The 18881-nt window shown below is 38.2% G+C and overlaps 1 protein-coding gene across 7 annotated transcripts in view; it reads left to right on the plus strand.

Annotated features, from left to right (window-relative positions):
- The window catches only part of grik4 (glutamate receptor, ionotropic, kainate 4), a 301922-nt gene that overhangs the window by 221953 nt on the left and 61088 nt on the right, over nucleotides 1–18881 (plus strand). For all 7 annotated transcript variants that reach the window (XR_013287896.1, XR_013287897.1, XM_077541047.1 and 4 more), the window contains 3 exons: nucleotides 14566–14727; nucleotides 17293–17445; nucleotides 17837–17941. Coding sequence is in view for 5 of the 7 variants with exons in the window: in XM_077541047.1 (XP_077397173.1) it covers nucleotides 14566–14727; nucleotides 17293–17445; nucleotides 17837–17941 (420 nt within the window). In the remaining 2 variants the exon portion in view is untranslated. The remainder of the gene's footprint in view (nucleotides 1–14565; nucleotides 14728–17292; nucleotides 17446–17836; nucleotides 17942–18881) is intronic.

Consider the following 18881-nt stretch of genomic DNA (forward strand, 5'->3'; position numbering starts at 1 on the left):
ACTCAATCAGCATTTCTTGGATATATTCAGGACCCAAACCATTTAGTGATTTATAGACGAGTAGCAGAACTTTAAAATCGATTCTACAGCTGATTGGGAGCCAGTGTAAATCCTTAAGTACTGGAGTAATATGTTCTGATCTCTTTGTTTTGGTCAGAACTCGAGATAGATAGAAATAGAATAATATAATAATAGAATAGTATAATAATAAACCCATATCATTTTTCTTTATAGATTAGGATAAAACAAAATGTATGTCCATCTTGTGATGCTGGTTGAACTGAGCGCACTTGAACGTGTCTCAATTCAAATTTATGTCTTCAATATTCAGATTTTGTGACACTATAGGATTTTCTTAAAGTATTTGTTGGTTTCCCAGTAGTGCGACCGCAGGGCCGTTCAGCTTGACAGGTTCTCCAGTTCATTTAATCTAATGTTGGTATTTTTGACCCTCATCTAAATGTAGGCCTATAGGCTATTATGTATTAATTATGAAGTGAAGTTTTGTGTTAGGCTCAGGCTGTTATCTAAGTTAATCCCTATTATTCTTTGTCAAGACACTGGCTTGCCCTCAGTGCTTTGTTATTAGCAAGTTGAGGCTCTGAGCTCAACACACCATGTGCTTCTAATTATTTCTTCCATTCTTTAAAAGAAGTAGCTCAAATACAGTACAGGCTTGCATGATTTTTCTTCCCCCCCCCCTTTCGCATCTTATTAGAATAGTTTGTTTTCCTCTCCTGGGGTTATTTTGCCCTGCAGCGTTGTTGTCATTTCACCTTTTTCTTACAGCCAATCCTCACTCCATCTGCCTCAGCAAACAGTACATGTCCCTCACTCTGCCTTCCTCAGGCTTTGGCCTTGATGAAAAATATTATCTAGGCGATACAGAATTCAATTTCATGTGTTTATTGCTACGGCAAAATTTCCTTCCCAATATTTAAAGGAATTTAGGTAGTATTTCATTGACAACAAAACAAACAAAAAAAAAACTATATAAATAATAATAATAATCATCATCATCACACATCAACCTTGCGCTGCATGAACTAAAGAAGCACCTTGTCATTCAAAGTGCTTCAGAGCGCAACCCATTGTGACTGTGAAAAAAATTGAGATTTAATTAATTCTCCTCCGCTGCTTATGTCAAGTTCATATTGCCCTGTTTAGACTCATAGCTGAGACTCAATCAGCTGAGAAATGGAAAAGGTAATGGGCTATGTGAAAGGGGACAAAAGACATGCAGACTGTAAACAACATTGTTGATGTGTCATAAATAATGTGTACTTCCCTCCCATTTGCAATGCAAACAAACAACTCTTTTTGCATTATAGAGGACCAAATTAATTCTTACATGAATTATTTCACCCCTCTAATGTTATTCAAAGTTACCTTTGCGCTATTTGCTGTGTTCTGGCAACAGAAAATAATGGAACAGAATCGAATACGCCTTTCATGATTGGCAAATCAGAGTTTTAACGTAGTGTGTCCAAACACAAAAACATGAGCAAATATACACTCACATATTTAAAACAGGCAATACATTTAAAGAGTCCATGAGTTAGAATATGTCATTTATTTCAATAGTTCAGTTCAGATATGGTATTATACAGATTTATTAAAATACTTTGCATAAGGCCCAGTCCTCCTTAATTCCTATTTTAAAAAAAATAAAAAATTCTTATGACAGTTTCTACTTGTGGTGTGGACATTGGGTTTTTAATCATATTTAATAATTATCATAATCACCACACAAAAATGAATTAGAATTACATTTACGGCCGCCATGTATATGAGAAGTCTACACACCCCCGTTCAAAATGCCACATTTATCAAATAAAGGTTTATTCTCTTCTATAATTTCATTGGTCACATGTGATTAGGCGTCAGTCAAAATTCATAAATAAACCGTGTCACATTTAAAGCCGCAGGGTTCAAAGCGTGGGGAAAAAAGTAGTGACTTGTATTCCGCAAAGTACGGTATATTTTTCCAAAATCTGCTGCGCCTCACACAAAGTCCTCTGCTGTTCACTTTGAAACCAACTACTCTTGACCACATAAGTACTGCACATGGCATAGGCTAACAGACACCACTTCAAAGTTACGAGTGTTACTCAAATCTTAATGCAGTTTAGTGTCAACACTGCAGTGCATCAGCATTGTAGATAATGAACAGATGTGCACTGTAAACTCTGAATTGGCGGTTTATTTGAGTCAAACAACAGCTGTACTGAACAGACTGTCCACTTGAGGATGGCTCCGAAATCTGTACCCAAGACAACAAAAGCAACCTTTTGCCGACGCCAATTTTGCCAATTATGAGAAAGTGAATTAACCTTGTCTCATGTAGGAACAAGGATGAAGATGATGATGTAGCTTGTGCAGCGTCTAGTTATTCTTGTAGTCATCATGCATGCTTTAGTCATTTGGTCGACCTTCTCGAAGAGGAAAAGGTCACTGTCACATTCACACTTGAGAACAGAATGAGGAAGTCATTGACGTATGCAACAGTACCCACAGAGGGTGGAGTAATGACTCATTTTTGCATAACTTTGTGGGTTACGTTGACAGAAGGTGCAAATATGCCCTCATAAACTGTTGAAGGGTATATTGGCTGAGAACTGGGGCTGATTACGCTTTCATTCATATCTTAGGGGGAAAAAATAAATAAATAAAAAATCTGCCTTTCTTTTGGTTGGCCCAGGAAACAGATACGGGTACTGTACAAACACTGTGTAGCAGAGGCAGGGGAAAAAAAAATACTGTGCAGATACTTGCCTTAAAAATGCATTTGTAAAAGTGGAAATACTGATCGAATCGTTTACTGAAGTCGGCGTTTAAAATTTTTTTTAGAAAAAATAAAAAAGTTCGGTATAATCTCTAAAATGTAGATAAAATATTTCATTGCACACAAAATGGGTTCCTCTTAAAGGAAAAAAAAACCCAAAAAAACCTGAATGGACAACAGGTCATGCATGACCAAAAACCAACAACAGAACAAAAAATGCTAAATCAGCCAATCGTTAATCTAATAGTTTAGAGGCCTAAATCATATTTAAATATTTTTGAAAAACACGAAAAAGCACACTTTTTAGCTAGCACATTGATTTGGTAACAAATTAAAAAAGGACGTATTCAATTATGCATTTAAGCGGCTACAGCAACCAGGAAAAAGATTCTGAAATATTTCATTTTGGTTTTCATTTTTTTATGTACTTGTAATTATATGCACCACAAAAAAAAAAAAATTATAGTTTTATTAGGTCACAGACAAATGGGAGGCGAAAAAGCTGGACATACTTTTTTTGTGCAGTAAACAATACAAAACAAAAGCCTACCCGTTTGTATTAAGAGAAGAAACGATACTTTAAGGGGTTTATTTATGTTTGAAACATGTAAAGTGAAGTCCAACATAAAATACGTGTTTCATTTTTGGGTGTAAAATTGTGGAATGGGCTTGATGATCCATTGAAGCTGTGTGCTTATTTTTATAGTTTTAGCTCAGTATTATGTTATTTAAAAATATTATAGTTTGGTAAATTTACTTTTCCAGTGTTTCCTCAAAGGGAGCCGCAGCTTTTCGCCCTCTAATGTTGCACACAGCTCCCAGAGATGGCATTTCTGTTGCTGGGTTGCCCTGTGCTGAGCCTTAGGTGCCTTAAATCATCTGTTTTGCTTTGTTTTGATTGTTTGTTTGTTTATACACTTCTTTTTGTGTGGGTCGGTATTGTGGGGGGCGGTGGTCTAGGGATTTGTTTTTAAACGAAGTAAAGCACTTTGAGTTGCTTTTTTTTGTATGAAAAGTGCTATAAAGATCTAAAGATTGATTGATTGAAAAGACAGCTTTATTTTCTATCTATACAGGTGAGGCATACGTTAAAATATAATGTATAGCATTTTTTAATATCATTTAAGTATCTCGAGGTTGTGCCTTTTTGCAAATCAAAATATGGTTACCCTGGTCTTGGCATCCGCTTGTGCTAAATGTTGCTGCTTCGTCCCAAATTACATGCCACGTGTCCTCAAATAACAGCTTCTACTAATTGGTGAATGTTGTCCACTGGAGCAAGTCCACAGCTCTCCCCAAACGGACAGACAGCTCCTTGCCATTGCAACACGCATTGTATTCATTCTGTGTTGACTAATCAATCGACAACACTGAGTTTTTGTTCCAGACCTATTCAAGCATGTTGTAAAGGTCAATAAAGGCCTCTTCACAAATAGGTACCCTGAATGCCTGGCAGTTGTGTGAATAAACACTAATTAGCCAGGACTATACGAGGACACATTGTATTGTATTGTGTCAGCCATAAAATGTTCTCATTTGACCATCAAGCGCTGCTGTTTCTGGCACAAATGAACATTGTGTGACCGCCATGTAATGGTGCTTTGATATGATCCAGTTTCTTTTCATTTGTCACGTTTGATATGATCCAGTTTCTCTTCATTTTGTCATGTGTTTTTACACCGCAGGGATTAATTTATTTACCATCCACACCACATTGTGTGAAATGTATCAAACAGCATTTAATTAAAGTGTTAAAAAGTGTTTTAGTTAAGTAGTCCATTCACACATTTGCCATGCCAGCATCTCTTGTTTTTAACACACGGGCACATAAGCGCTACTTAACACTAATTACGCTGTTCAGAACTAAGTGCCACTAAAATGTTGCAACCGCTGTATTCCTCTGTTGATTACCATCAACATCCATGTGGTTGTGCTTCACTTCCTCTTTGATCCATGTGCATTCATGTGTATGCAAATGAAGTATTTTATTAAAGCTACACAATTGGTTGCTGTTAATCGTCCCGATGGGACTTTTATTCTGTTTTATTAAAAAGCTAAAAACGAAAAGTTCAAACAAATAAGAAGCTCCTAATGGAGATGACTGGCAAATCCCACCGTCCCCTTAAATTGGCATCTGATGTTAAAACACAGCTTCAATATCTGTGAAATTGTGCTGGCAAAACTTTTCTGTTCTTTAACTTCTGGATGAACATTATCAGTGTCACTTTTCTAAACAGATTTTCAATGAACATGCTTAAAAGAACTTTGCCAACAACCTGCTGAAAATGCAGCAGCAACTATGCATAGAAATTGTTAAGGAGGCAGCAAGCTGTATTTCTGGGAAAGAAGACCTCGGTGTTGCTCTGTCACGATCAATTTATCAACATCCTGCAAAGCAAACATCCCAAGATTAAATGTGAATTTGATTCAATCAAGGCGCATGCAAGAAAAACCTCTTAAGCCTCTTTGTCATCACCACTAAAGGTATCCTTTTAGCGACAGCAAGTGATTTGAATCAAGACTCAGTATGGCCTTTAGTCAATTTAATCAGAATGCTAGGAATCCATACACAAAGGCATCCTTTCACTTTTGAGAGGCCGTTGAGTCTGAAAGCTGAAAAGGTTGTTTTGCACTAGACAGTTTTTGACTGAAAAGACTTGTGTTTTGGCTGTTTGTTTGTATGATAATGTTACAAAACTAGAAGTCTTTGTAAAAAATTCTTTACATTTCTATGTAGAATAATAGGCTGGGAAAACAGATGGCATTGTGAGTCTGGCTATCTGCGAGGATGTGACAGTCTATACAACAGTGCTGTTTACTGGTTTGAGCTACATCCCTCCAGGATGTTAAAGTAACACTGATTGTCACACCCACCTAAGTGGGGCGAAATTCATTCTCCACATTTGACCCATCCAGGGAGCGGTAAGTAGCAGCAGGGGCTCCGTTTGAGCATCATTTGGTGATCTAACCCCCCAATTCCAACCCATAATGCTGAGTGTCAAGCAGGGAGGCAAATGGGTCCTATTTTTATAATCTTTGGTATGACCTGGCCGGGGACTGAACCCACGACCTCCCAGTCTCTTGGCGGAAACTCTACCGACAACAACTTTGTTGTTGTTGTTCATTTTAAGTTAAAGGAAAATGTACATTTACTACACTGCTACTATGGAAGGGCAAACACTTGATGCACATGCATGTAGTGAGTCTTTACAAAATATTTGCCTGCATTGGAAGACACGTTTCTTGTAATGTATTATGCAGCTCCAACTGAACAGGTTACCAAAATCCAAAAGAATTTCTATCTATCTATCTATCTATCTATCTATCTATCTATCTATCTATCTATCTATCTGTCTATCTGTCTATCTGTCTGTCTGTCTGTCTGTCTGTCTGTCTGTCTGTCTGTCTGTCTGTCTGTGTCAAGCTAGGCTATCCATCTAGCTAGCTAGGCTATCCATCTAGCTAGCTAGGCTATCCATCTAGCTAGCTAGGCTATCCATCTAGCTAGGTAGCTAGCTAGGCTAGCCATCTGTCTAGCTAGCTAGCTAGGCTAGCCATCTGTCTAGCTAACTAGCTCTGTAGCTATATTTTTTTAATTGATTTTAATATTTTTAAATGCTTAGACATTTTCTTGTTTTGTACCAAAAAAATAGCGTTTGAATAATCATGATTTCGATTATTGCCAAAATAATCGGGGTTATTATTTTTTTCCAATACTCGAGCAGCCCTAATTCTTCCTCTGCTGACTGTGGCATGAATAGCTTACTGCTTCAGATTCCTAACATATGTCAGCGTCTGAAATATTCATACATTTCTACACTCAAACGGTCTAAATTTTAATCTGGGCATAAGGTCCCTACCTCACAAATAGGCTGTTACTGTTCCAGGCCAAAGCTAATGCTATGAATAATGGTGAATAATAGAATAAAACTAGCCATTTGTTTCCAGCACCCTGCAGGAGTGCAGCCAGATTTGTTTTGATGTATGCGGCCATTATGAGCTTTGAAGCCAAGCTAATGTATTAACAACAGCATGCTGCGCAGAGATAAATGCTGTGATAAGGCTCTGATCTAGCGCCGAATGGTTTTAGCTGCAAGGTACAGCGCCCTGCGGTTTCTGATCTCATGTCCAGCTATAAGAGATTCATTCCATCATTTCCACAATTCTGCACAACAAATCTTCATGACATTTGCTAAGGCTCCCTTTTGCTACCTCTTTTCCTCCCACGCTGCGCACCATGAGAACATCATAATTAAAAGCCTGCAGGAGGCTTTAGAGCCGAGATTAACGTGGCAATTGTTGCAATGATTTACTGTCCGCTACACAGACAATCTGCATATTCGAAAATATATTTCCATTCCACAGTCAAGCCTGCATGAAGGCGTTGGAGTTTCAGCTCACCTGACCTAACCCCTCCTTTTCTTCAAAGGGCAGAAATATCATTAATTAGTACTTTATCTTTTCAGCAATCAATATGTAATTTAGAGAAACATGACTTAAGACTGCCTGCTTGGTTTGCACCGCAGCATCTCAAGATAAGATATATTGCCCTTTTATTTTCAAATAGTCGGTAGTTATCGCCTCATAAGACGCTCTTTATCGGAGGGTGCAGAAACGGTAGGAAATGTCATTCATTAGCATTGCAAAATCGGATCAGATGACTACATATTATTTGAAAGGTGTCCTTTATCGTGATCGACTGTTGAGAATTATCAGTCAAGTGTTGCTGGGTAGCTCTTGCGACAATTAAGATCTTTTATAACATTAGACTTTAATTAAAAAAAATAAAAAATAAATCTATAGAACTAATGGGAACTACAGTGTTAAAAATGGACATTTTCTGAAATGTACTTGATCTGCTATGGGGATAATGAGAAGTCAACTAATTAATGGTTTAAATTGTAATTTGTTTAGGCTAGGGTGACCATATTTTGATTTCCAAAAAAAAGAGAACACCCAGCCCGCCCACGAGATACTTCAATAATACTTAAAATTTACTTAAATATGCCATACATACATTTGAACTGTTTTAACAGGAGAAAAAAAAAGTATTTTAAAGTCTGACTTGACAAATGAGTAAATAATGACAATGTTCTAAACCCAAACTTTTCTTTTGATTAATTTTATGTGGGTTGAGGGATCGAACTTGCGCCACAGCCTCATCTCCCAATTGGGAGAGCAGGGCACTACCAGTGAGCTAAAATTTTGGGCTGCTGACACTGCTCTGGCCTTATTTAAACACTCAGGAAGTGAGGTATGTAAATAGCTGACCTACTTTTTCTTTAAAAAAATAAATACATTTTTAATAAAGAACAATAACACACAGGCAAAACCCGCCTTTATTTTCTCCTGCACCCCTTGTGATGAACTTGAGAACTCCCATTTGTCATGCAATGAAAAACTGACATTTTTTATGAATGTATTGAGAAAAAAAATGGACGCCCGGACAGAATGTAAAAAAAAAAAAAAAAACTAGTTTAGGATGCACTTGCCAAATTCAAACTCGCTAGCATAAGCTCACTTATGATTTCTATTGTTATTCAATTTAAATGGTAAATCATCTCATTTCCAGAATCTGTTTCATTTTAACAAGTATATGTACTAAAATAAAAAAAAATAGTTGGAAAGACAGTTCAGTTTTAATACAGAAGTGAGGAACTGCCAATGTGGAGTAAATATTTTTGATTGGCAATTACGTTCGAATGTTTTGGCAAATACAAATTTATATGCAAGTACATTTGAACGTGTACTTGTAGGCTAAATGCTAAAAACTTAGCATGCCACGGGGAATTGACTTGCACAAGTGGCATTATGGGCAAAAATGTCATACAAAAATCATAAGGCCTAATTAATCTCTTTATCGAAAATGTACCTGCCAGATAAAGTACAGTGGCCCTAAAAGTCAGTTCAAGCAATTCTAAAAAGAGTTAAATGGATAGGGCTAACTTAGCTAGCACGTGTGCTAATTTCTAACATTGTGTGGGTTTCTGACTTCCACTTTTTTTCTTTTTTTTCTCTTTTTTTCCTTTGTTTCTCTTTTTTCTTGTTCTTTTCTTTTTCTTTTGATTTTTTTCTTTTTTTCCCTTTTTTTTCCTCTTTCTTTTTTCTTTTTTTTTTTCCCCCGACTTCCACTTTCCATACTATTGTCATGCTGCGGAGATTTATACCTGGAGGGGTGTCATAGTAGATAGTTGAAGACAGTTGGCAGCCAAATAACACTTTTCAATTTGTCAGTTCATCACTGTAATAATATATGTCAATAAATAGTCAATATAAAATCAATAAATAAATCAATATAAATAGTCATAAATATGAATCCTAATCAACCAAATCTGCATGGGTGACAGAATCCTCAAGTGCACATAAAGTTCTCTATCATTCGGCAGCTATGAATTGAGACGACAAAGAAGAGGCAAGGCGATCTCTGATTAGTCCCTCAATGCTGACAACACAGCAGCGGGATCATCCGAGGGTTCAGTATCTTCCTCAAAGATACGTGAGGTCTGAAAAGAAAGCGGGAACCCAAACAGCACTCTTCCAATTCCCAGCCGTCCTCTCCATTCCCTAAGACATTCGGCCTAAGGACAAATTGATGGAAGCCGGTTGACTTCCAAGAAATCTTTCACATCATTTTTTTTTTTTTTTTTAAATATCCGGCTTTAAAGTTGGATTTGAGAGACTTGCAAGGGGTCCGTCTGTGGAGAGGAGGAGGATATTCTGCGATGGGAGGCTATTGTCAACTCATCTCTCATGGGAACTCATTATTCGGCAGTTAAACCAACACGTTCACACAATCGGGAATTAGTATTTGATGATGAGCGGATATGGATTTAGAAAATGGAGCAATGGGTCATCATGGGGATCATGCATATCATCAGAATCAAAGTAGTGGTCCTTATTTCTCCATAACTTACTTCATTATACTTTTTTTTTGTTTTTTTTTGTTTTGCCACTTTGAGTCAACTTTTCACTCCACCCTTCTTTCCTAATTTTAATGCGCTGCCTTTCTCACCCTCCCAATGATCACAGTTGGTTTTGAACCTCCCCAAAGTCTGCCTTCACTCTCCCACTGCGGAGATCCAGGCGTCCTCCACTGAGCAATGCCCAGTTCACGCTTGCTCCTTTTAGTATGCAATATTCGTTCAAGCGGTTGGAAGTAGTCTGCATTTATCACTACTGAAAACAAATATAACGCCACCGTGTTCTTGTTTCAGACATAGCCTGAAGATATTTTGGTTACCTTGTAATTGCCTGTGTTGCTCAATTATAGACTGGTTCACCTGGTGTGTCGCACTGCACATGCATATACAGCAGATGTGAGGGGCAAACATAATGATGGGCACGGTTCTCCCTCTAATGAACTATCAAAGCACACTTAGCCTGTAATTACATGGCCAGTCGCAAAAAGCTCATTTGGGCCTGCAAGGGAGAGCTAAGGATAAAGGAAATAGCTTCAAGTGCGAGATTTACATCTTTATGGTTTCAACTTTGATACTTTTGTCCAATTATTACTCCATTTTTCATTATTCAAGTGACCAATTGTAGAATGGGGTGTTATTTTTAGTATATTGTCTTTAATCTCATCACCTCGGTCATTTCACTGGTATTTACAAGCCAGCCATTACCTCTCTGCCTCGTCCTCTCATTAAATTTGATATTTAAAGACCCTTTTATCTTCAAATAATGTCTGGTAGTAAAATTGGTTTTATTTATGCAAAAAAAAAAAAAAATGGAATTCTTGTGTTTTTGCATTGCCTGCTACACTTGTTGAATTGCTCTACATGTATACTAAACCTTGCGAAGTGTTTCTTGAATATGGAATCGGTTTTAATTTTGACAATAAATTTTAATTTAGTTTTAGTTCGTCTTTTGACTGAAATTAATTCGTTTTACCGGTAGTCATAATTTAGTCATCTGATTGTATTTTATTTTTAATCCAAATTTAGTCGACGAAAATAAAGAGAAATTTTAGTCGACTAAATTGACAGGTTAGCCGATGTTTTCCTTAAGCATACATTTCAACTTTTATACAGAAAATTATGACACACCTATTTGTAACTGTAACTCGCAAGACACATTTAATACAACTGTCTTTGTTCATTGTTCCAATGAAACATGTTGAACTGACAATAATATAACTTAGATTTTACCTGTTTAAAAGTACATAATTGCTTGAGATTAATCTTACAGCTGCGCAGTAAATGTAAACATGTATGAACATTAAAATATAGTGAACCGTTTCTGAGTTGTTCTTTTCTTCCACCCGCATTTCATTCCTTCTGATTGGATTGTGTTAATTTTCGTCACTGTGTTTTTATTTTCGTTTGTCATTGAGGAAATGGTCAATCCATTTTAGTTATCGTTATCTTCTCAACGGATGGCTTCTATTTTTGTTTTCGTTTAATTTTCGTCTGGAGAAAAAAATTGTGACAAATGACAAATTTTTCGTCGGCGAAGTTATCCCTGTATGGAATGCAAACAAAACTGCTGGTTCATTCTCAAATTCCCTGTCACAATCCAAACTGAGATTGAAGTGGGAAAATATGCAATCGGGGTCTTCCACTTTGTTGCCGATGTGTCAGGAGCAGAGTCAAGGACAATCTGATGTTTGTCCCTCAGCACTTGTATTCGTCTGTCTGCCACTTACACACAAACCACAAAAATCTTTGCTTCCTTATCCTCGCTGTGGCTTTTTAAAGTACTTTAGTCTTTTGTGAGTTACCCCAGTCACATTCACGTCTCATTTGTGACTGACTGGTGTTAATTGCGTCATGTGTTTCTGAGCCGAGTGTCGTAAGATGTGCCTCATAAGATTGACTGGTAGTTACGCACTTTCAAATTCGGCATTGCTGCGATTAAAATCTGTAGCAGAACTCGTTGACCATGATCAAAATGTAGTGTGTGGAGGGGAGTGTCACATCACTTGGTCAAACTTTGATATAAATATCCTTCTTTGTTGGATACAATGTGTTATATTGTACGCTGCTCATTAAGCTCAGGGAGATGGAAAGGAGTAGAGAAAAGTCATGCTCGCAGATTTTATGTGACATCGTATGATTGGAATGTCCTCGGAAATAAGGTCATTTATTCAAGACATTGAACAGATTTATGCTTGATTGCTGGACTGCAGTGCTGGAATCATTTCTGGAAATCTGGATTAATTGTGTTGTTTTTCTGTTGACAGCTTCATGACTGTCCACTAATATACAGGACTGTCTCAGAAAATTAGAATATTGTGATGAAGTCCATTATTTTCTATAATGCAATTAAATAAGCAAAAATGCCATACATGGATTTATTACAAATCAACTGAAATATTGCAAGCCTTTTATTATTTTAATGGCTTACAGCTTAAGAAAACTCAGATATCCTATCTCAAAATATTAGAATATTTCCTCAGACCAAGTAAAAAAAAAAAAATTCCATAATCAATAATATTAAAACAATAAAAGGCTTGCAATATTTCAGTTGATTTGTAATGAATCCAGAATGTGTGGCATTTTTGCTTATTTAATTGCATTACAGAAAATAATGGACTTCATCACAATATTCTAATTTTCTGAGACAGTCCTGTATATTATGTCTTTTAGCAAGCCGGAAAAAAAAAAAAAAGTTCAAAAATTGAGTTTCCGGGTTTTCCCATGAAAATGTGCTAAGACTGGTGGTCAGGGATGGACAGAAAGAATTTCAGCGTAGGAAATAAGATATTTTAGAAAAGCCTGGCGGTCCACCTGGATAATTAAGCACTGGGGGAACCCCTGCTGTTTCTACAGATCCATAAAATTCACTCCTGATGTTTTGATTACACTGAAAGTACAAAAGTGATGTCGGCCTAAAACATTTTTTGGTACAAAAGCAAAAAATAATCCACTAAGTTGTGATTTTCAACTACAATGCTTGCCAGTCAACCTCAGCAAGGCTGAACAATCTCATTTTGGCTGAGGACCAAATTGTACACTTCCATATGTTTTGGCATCAACTTTTGTCATTAAGATGCAGTCATTATGCGGCAAGCAATCAGTTAAAAGGTTTAAACATGCTGCAGTACTCACAAAAACAGAGAAAAATTGGCCTCACCTCACATAACTGTTAAGTTAATTGTTGCCTGCTGACAGACCAACAATAGCTTGGTAGTTTAGCACAGTTGATGACATTGGTCCTCTGCTCCATCTCGATTTGTTTTCCTCACTAAGCATGCCATCCGTCCGTGCTTATCGTCACAATCTGTGGCCTCACTGGGTGACTGTCAGCCTGTCAAATGCAAGATGGCACACGGGGCCTGCCAGGGCTGCCACCTGAAGGTTGGGGGTTGTGCTTTCTGACACCTCCGTTAGGCTTCAGGAATCGTTCATCCCCGTCACTCCTCTCCTCCGCCTCCTTCACTTTCTCATTTCTATCTCCGCCTGTCCCCTGTCGGCGCTTCCCCCGGCGGAAGGGGAACAGCGCATGCCTAAAAAGCAATAGAGCCGAATAAGATTATACTTTTATTTTCCCTCTGCTGCCTGTCAGTTTATGTGTCTGTTTATCAATATTTTTATTAGCTCACTGCCCTTGTTTTGTTTGCCTCATTCTATCTTCAGTCTTATAAGTCAAGCCTGGGAGCCTTAAAATTTGTCATTCAAATGATGAGGCGTATGTTCATAAATATATGGTCCATTGCAGATTGATGCCATCATTTTTTGCTAACTCAACCAGAATAATTGAAGTTAATAAAATATTTTGATATAGACTTAGAGTCTTAGGCTCGCTTTAATGTCATTCAATAAATACACGTTCATGGAAATGTTGGTACCTAAGTTCACAGTGTCTGTGAACTACATAGTTGAAGGACTCGGTACATAGAATAATGAAATGCGTTCAAAATACATTTTATAAAATAGACACACTAAATAAAAGAATGAAGTGACCTAGTGATTGTATTGCATCGGCATTTTGGCAGTATTATAGCACTAATTTGATTTCTGAATTGCACAATTGGTCAGAATCAAATTTGTTATATGTAAAAACAGACAAGATATTTGTCTTCACAGTACAACCCATCCGAGAAACATGAAAAATAACAGTGTTCAATAGAGGGAGACAGAATGGGAAGCCTGACGGTTCACTAATTAGTGCACCGAGTTTCCAACGTCTTCTGAATTGTAAAAATAATTCTGTAAGTCTATTTTTTCCAGATTTTTCATCCATCCATCCATTTTCTTGACCGCTTATTCCTCACAGGCGAGGGGTGCTGGAGCCTGTCCCAGCTGGCTTCGGGCAGTAGGCTGGGTACACCCTGAACTGGTCGCCAGCCAATCACAGGGCACAGAGAGACAAACAACCATCCATGCTCACAATCACACCTAGGGACAATTCAGAGTGTTCAATTAACCTGCCAAGCATGTCTTTGGAATGTGGGAGGAGACCAGAGTACCCGGAGAAAACCCACGCAGGCACGGGGAGAACATGCAAACTCCACCCAGGAAGGCCGGAGCCTGGACTCGAACTTGCGTCCTCAGTACTGGGAGGCGGACGTGCTAACCAGATTTTTCAGGAAACACAAAAAAATTAACCATTTGCATCACGAGATAAGCATCAACAAAAAAAAAAAAAAAAAAAGCAAAAAAATCACTTATTTTAAAGAGGGTGACGATATGTAATAATTTATTCTTGCCCTTGGAACTCATGAAAAAAGGTTCCACAATTTACATGACTGAATCACGAGTGCTTTATTTTAATGTAGTTTTCCAAAAAAAACTATGTGTGCCGCATTTACATCATTATCTAATTTCTCTCTGCAGGAGTTCTCCATGCTGCGATTGGACGACGTGGTGGATCAGCGGGTCAACATCGTCGGTTTTTCTGTTTTCAACCAAACGCATCCATTCTTTGAGGATTTTGTGCTAAGCCTCAACCGCTCCTGGCAAGAGAACTGTGAACACGCTCCCTTTGCGGGCACCCCGGTTAGTACAAACGAACATGCATGCGCACACACGTGCACATAGATGTATTTCTTTACAACAGACCTTTAAAGGCCGAATGCATCTGCAACTCAAACTCGCCGTCCCAAAACAAAGGGGCCACATCAAAAACAAACGCCAAATTATACAAGTATGACATTTATCCCGTTAACAGCTGTAATTGTAGCGGACATCGTAGCCGGTTGTTTTCCTGGCAGCGCCATTTAATCTATTGTGCAGTCTTCATTCACTTTGGAGGCATTATAGCCTGCAACGTGTTGCCAGTTCACAGCCCGACATTTAAAGAACAAAAATGACATAGTATTCTAGTTATATGGAGAAAATTAACCATTGATTGTTACATACGGGATGCTCCAAATTTACCACCCTCTCGCTTTCAAAAGCATCTCTGTTGTTACTCAGGTATCGGCTTTTGTATAGGCAGATTTGGTATACAGTATTTGAACCATTCATTCTTGGGGAGATGGCCAAAGTGTATCAGTGTTTAGTGCTGATGCCCTGTAGAGTTAATGGGAAGTTCAAAAAACAAATATCCCATGCATAAATACGAAAAGATGTCAAATTCAGATTTAGCATTTCATTACGAGCGTTCTCGAAGCAAATCACATTATTTCTGCTGCTGTGCGGTTTGTACTGTCAAGAACTTAGTTGGAAGCCAATAGAACAGTCGATTAATGAGCAAATCTGTAATTGAACTGAATGAATGTAGACGACGAGACAACGCTTAACAATTTGCCCCCCTCTGTTGCGCACAAGCTGGCTGCAGAAACAGGCCAATAAGCATTAGAACACAGCGTGATAAAAAGCTGTACAGTTTGCTCTCACAGCAGGTTGCTTGAATACTTCTCAGCTCGCAGCATTGCGCCTTTATAGCTAATTAGCTTCAAGTTGGAAGAATAAAAGGCTGACGGCACTTTTGCAAGATGAAGTCATCCGGCCACTCGAAGAAGTGATCTGCTCTCTTTGACGTTAATGAGGTCTGATGTACAAGTGTTCCTACAGCGCAAAAACTGCACATCTTTTAGTTGTTTTTGTTGTATAAATATTGGATTAGTGTGGTCTCTGTATCCACATCCAGAAATGACAAAAAAAAATAGCACGTTTCTGTGAAAGAAAGATGGGTTCGGTGTAGGTTTTACACTTGTTTTGTCTAGAGATGCAAGCAAAGTACAAAAAAAATAAAATAGCAACATAATGCTCCAGTGAGTAATGATAATTGCTCAAACTTCTGCTTCGTGATTATGCAAACAAATTGTGTCTCATTTTGGAACAGATAAGTGGCATGTCCATTCATTTTAATGGGGAAAGATGATTTACTGTAAGATACAAAAGTTATACATTCAACCAGTACCTCGAGGCAACACTGTGATTTCAATGCTGTCAAATATCAAAACGAGTCAAATGTATGAAAGGGCTGACACACCCAGCACAAGACTCAGTCGCTCAGTCGAATCTTTCAGAGGCATTGGAGAATCTGAACTTTGCAAGAATCTGACCTTTGCTCAAATTCGGCCCAATTATCGGTACAGGTATGTGTGTGTGTACACCACTGAACCAGAGAAAAGAAATCTACTGTAGATACGAATAAAAAAGTATAGGACGTAATGAAAAAAAAACAAAAAAAAAACGCTGCCATAACAACGTGACTTGATCTGTTCCCACTCCGCTAATATCCCCATATGTCAAACCTAAAAATCATCCAGCCGTGCTTCTCATATCTCCGCAAGCTGTTTGCGGGCACCACGTCGCTCTTAATGTGCAATCCACCAATTAGGAAGGCATAAAACACATCACGGTTTTGCAGTTTAACGACCTTTAGGTAGCTTTGTTGCCGCACAATAGCCTGTATCATTATCCGTCACATCATCACCGGTGCGGCTCTTTGAGGGCTCAGCAAGGTGCAGCTGTCGTGAAGATGAGGCGGTTTGGGCATCAGACGTGAGAGGAAGTAAGATGGATGTTGTTCTTTTAAGAGAAGAAAGGAAAGATTGCATCTAAGAGAAAGCGACTCTGTCAGCACATCACAGTGGGTTGGATTTTCTGAAGGTTTACACATGCAAAAATGAGAGAGAACGGATGTAGTCGCTGATCTACGCGACCAGGATTGCGTCTACCAAGTGGCTAAATTGCCACTCATATTTAGTAGATGAATTTTGTATGCACACTTTGATTTATCAAAGCTGGCTGATTTTGCGCCTTTTAAATAGCACATCTGAAAAGCAGAGCTGTGCCAGCGTAGTGAAGATAAAATGAGAGCTTGTGTAAATATATCTGAAAATTCCAAGTAACACAAATTATAAGTTCCCCAAAGTGAGCAAAGTATCAGAGTGAATGCACAATTTAGTGGCGGCTATTTGGGATCTTTGTAAATCATGCCGAGTATATTTAATGATCTAATGATTTCGTCTCACCCGTGTTTGAGCGCTCGCTGAATGGCAACCGCTCACGTTTCGTTCGGCGTTTTTGAGCTCAGAGTTTGTGCAGTTGGTGTGTGCATGCATAATACATCCACCTTCCTCTTTCTATCTCCCCCTCGCTCTCGCGCAGCTCTCCTCAGCTCTTCTCTTTGATGCGGTATACGCGGTGGTGGCAGCGGTCCAGGAGCTGAACCGGAGCCAAAATGTAGGCGCCACGCAGCTCTCCTGCAAGTCCTCCAAAATCTGGGAGCACGGCACTAGCCTCATGAATTACCTGAGGATGGTAAGTTGGCCCCGGCTGGACGTCATAAAAAAGATAATAACTCAGCGTGCCTTTATGGAAATGTTTATTATTTTGGCAGGGGGAAGCTATTTGTATGTCCATATAAATCAGGAATGGGACCTAAAGGTATACTCAGATGCCCTTGAGAAGATTCAAAAGTGGGTTAAATCAAAATGGAGGAGCACTTGATTTTTTTTTTTTTTCGTAAGGAATACCAAATAAATGAATGAAAATGTTTTGCAATTGAACATTTTCTTATTATTACTATTCATTTGACATTTGACTGGGGCGAGGGGTAGCAAGTATATTCAAAAATGATCACTGATTAGAGGAAAGTGGGCTGGAGTCAAAGGAGAATTCTTTAATCCGCTGTTGTGTCTTTATTGGACAGGTAGAGCTGGAGGGTCTAACAGGCCACATTGAATTCAACAGCAAAGGCCAACGCTCCAACTACGCCCTTCGGATCATGCAAAGCAGCAAGGATGGCCTAAGGCAGGTAAAGTGACCCCCAAATTTGATCAAACTGATGCGAGTGCATATCCATAACATGATAGATTCTTTAATTCACATTTGTTCATTCACATTTTCCACTAATAGTCGCTGAGGTCGTTTATCTACAGATGGGATTAGCTGTCGGGTGATGCTTTTGTTTGTATTCATTTTAGAAATATATTCAAATCTATCAATCTTTGATTATAAATTGGTTAAAGGATGATGATTACCACAACATCAATGCTAGTTTTGTTAGCCAGTCTATGGTGTTGCAGTGTGTGTTAACATTAAGCTAGTGGTACATAATTTTCTCTTTTTGTTTAGTTTTGAAGTAACTGAAGCAAGCAAATTGTTCACTATCTGCCAAACTGCTGCTTGCTGTGAAGTTTGCTGCATCCATCTAGCACTTGTAATTTGTAACAAAATATTGGCTTAGGGGAATGGCTTGCATCTCGTAAAAGACAGAAGTCAGGTCATTCTTAGAGGATGTGCTTTGTTTAAGACAAAATAAACCACAATTATCCTCCTGACTACCAGAGGGGAAAAAAATGTCCAATCATGTTTATTTTTATATTCCCTAATCTTTGTGAAGTAACTGGAGTTTTTATTTTTAAGCTATGATGTGTCCACTACAGAGGACATTTTGTAAAACTTAAATGCTAGGCTCAAATACAGTTCAAATAATTCAAACAATACTTTAATGTGTTCTTAAGAGTCTGATAGAAAACATGCTAAACAACATTTAACGCCTAAATTTGTTCAATAAAAAGTGTTATACACGTACTTTTCCTCTTCCCTAAAAAGTGCTTGCACTGAGGGAAGCCATTTTCGTTTAGGATGCAATCAAAGGTAGCAAAGCCCCACCCCTACACATTTGGTATCATTGAAAGCTAATTCAATCGTATGCACTGGGTGGGAGATATTCTGGTTGAAAAATGTCCACT

Source organism: Festucalex cinctus, chromosome 13, assembly GCF_051991245.1.
Source record: "Festucalex cinctus isolate MCC-2025b chromosome 13, RoL_Fcin_1.0, whole genome shotgun sequence".
NCBI lineage: Eukaryota > Metazoa > Chordata > Actinopteri > Syngnathiformes > Syngnathidae > Festucalex > Festucalex cinctus.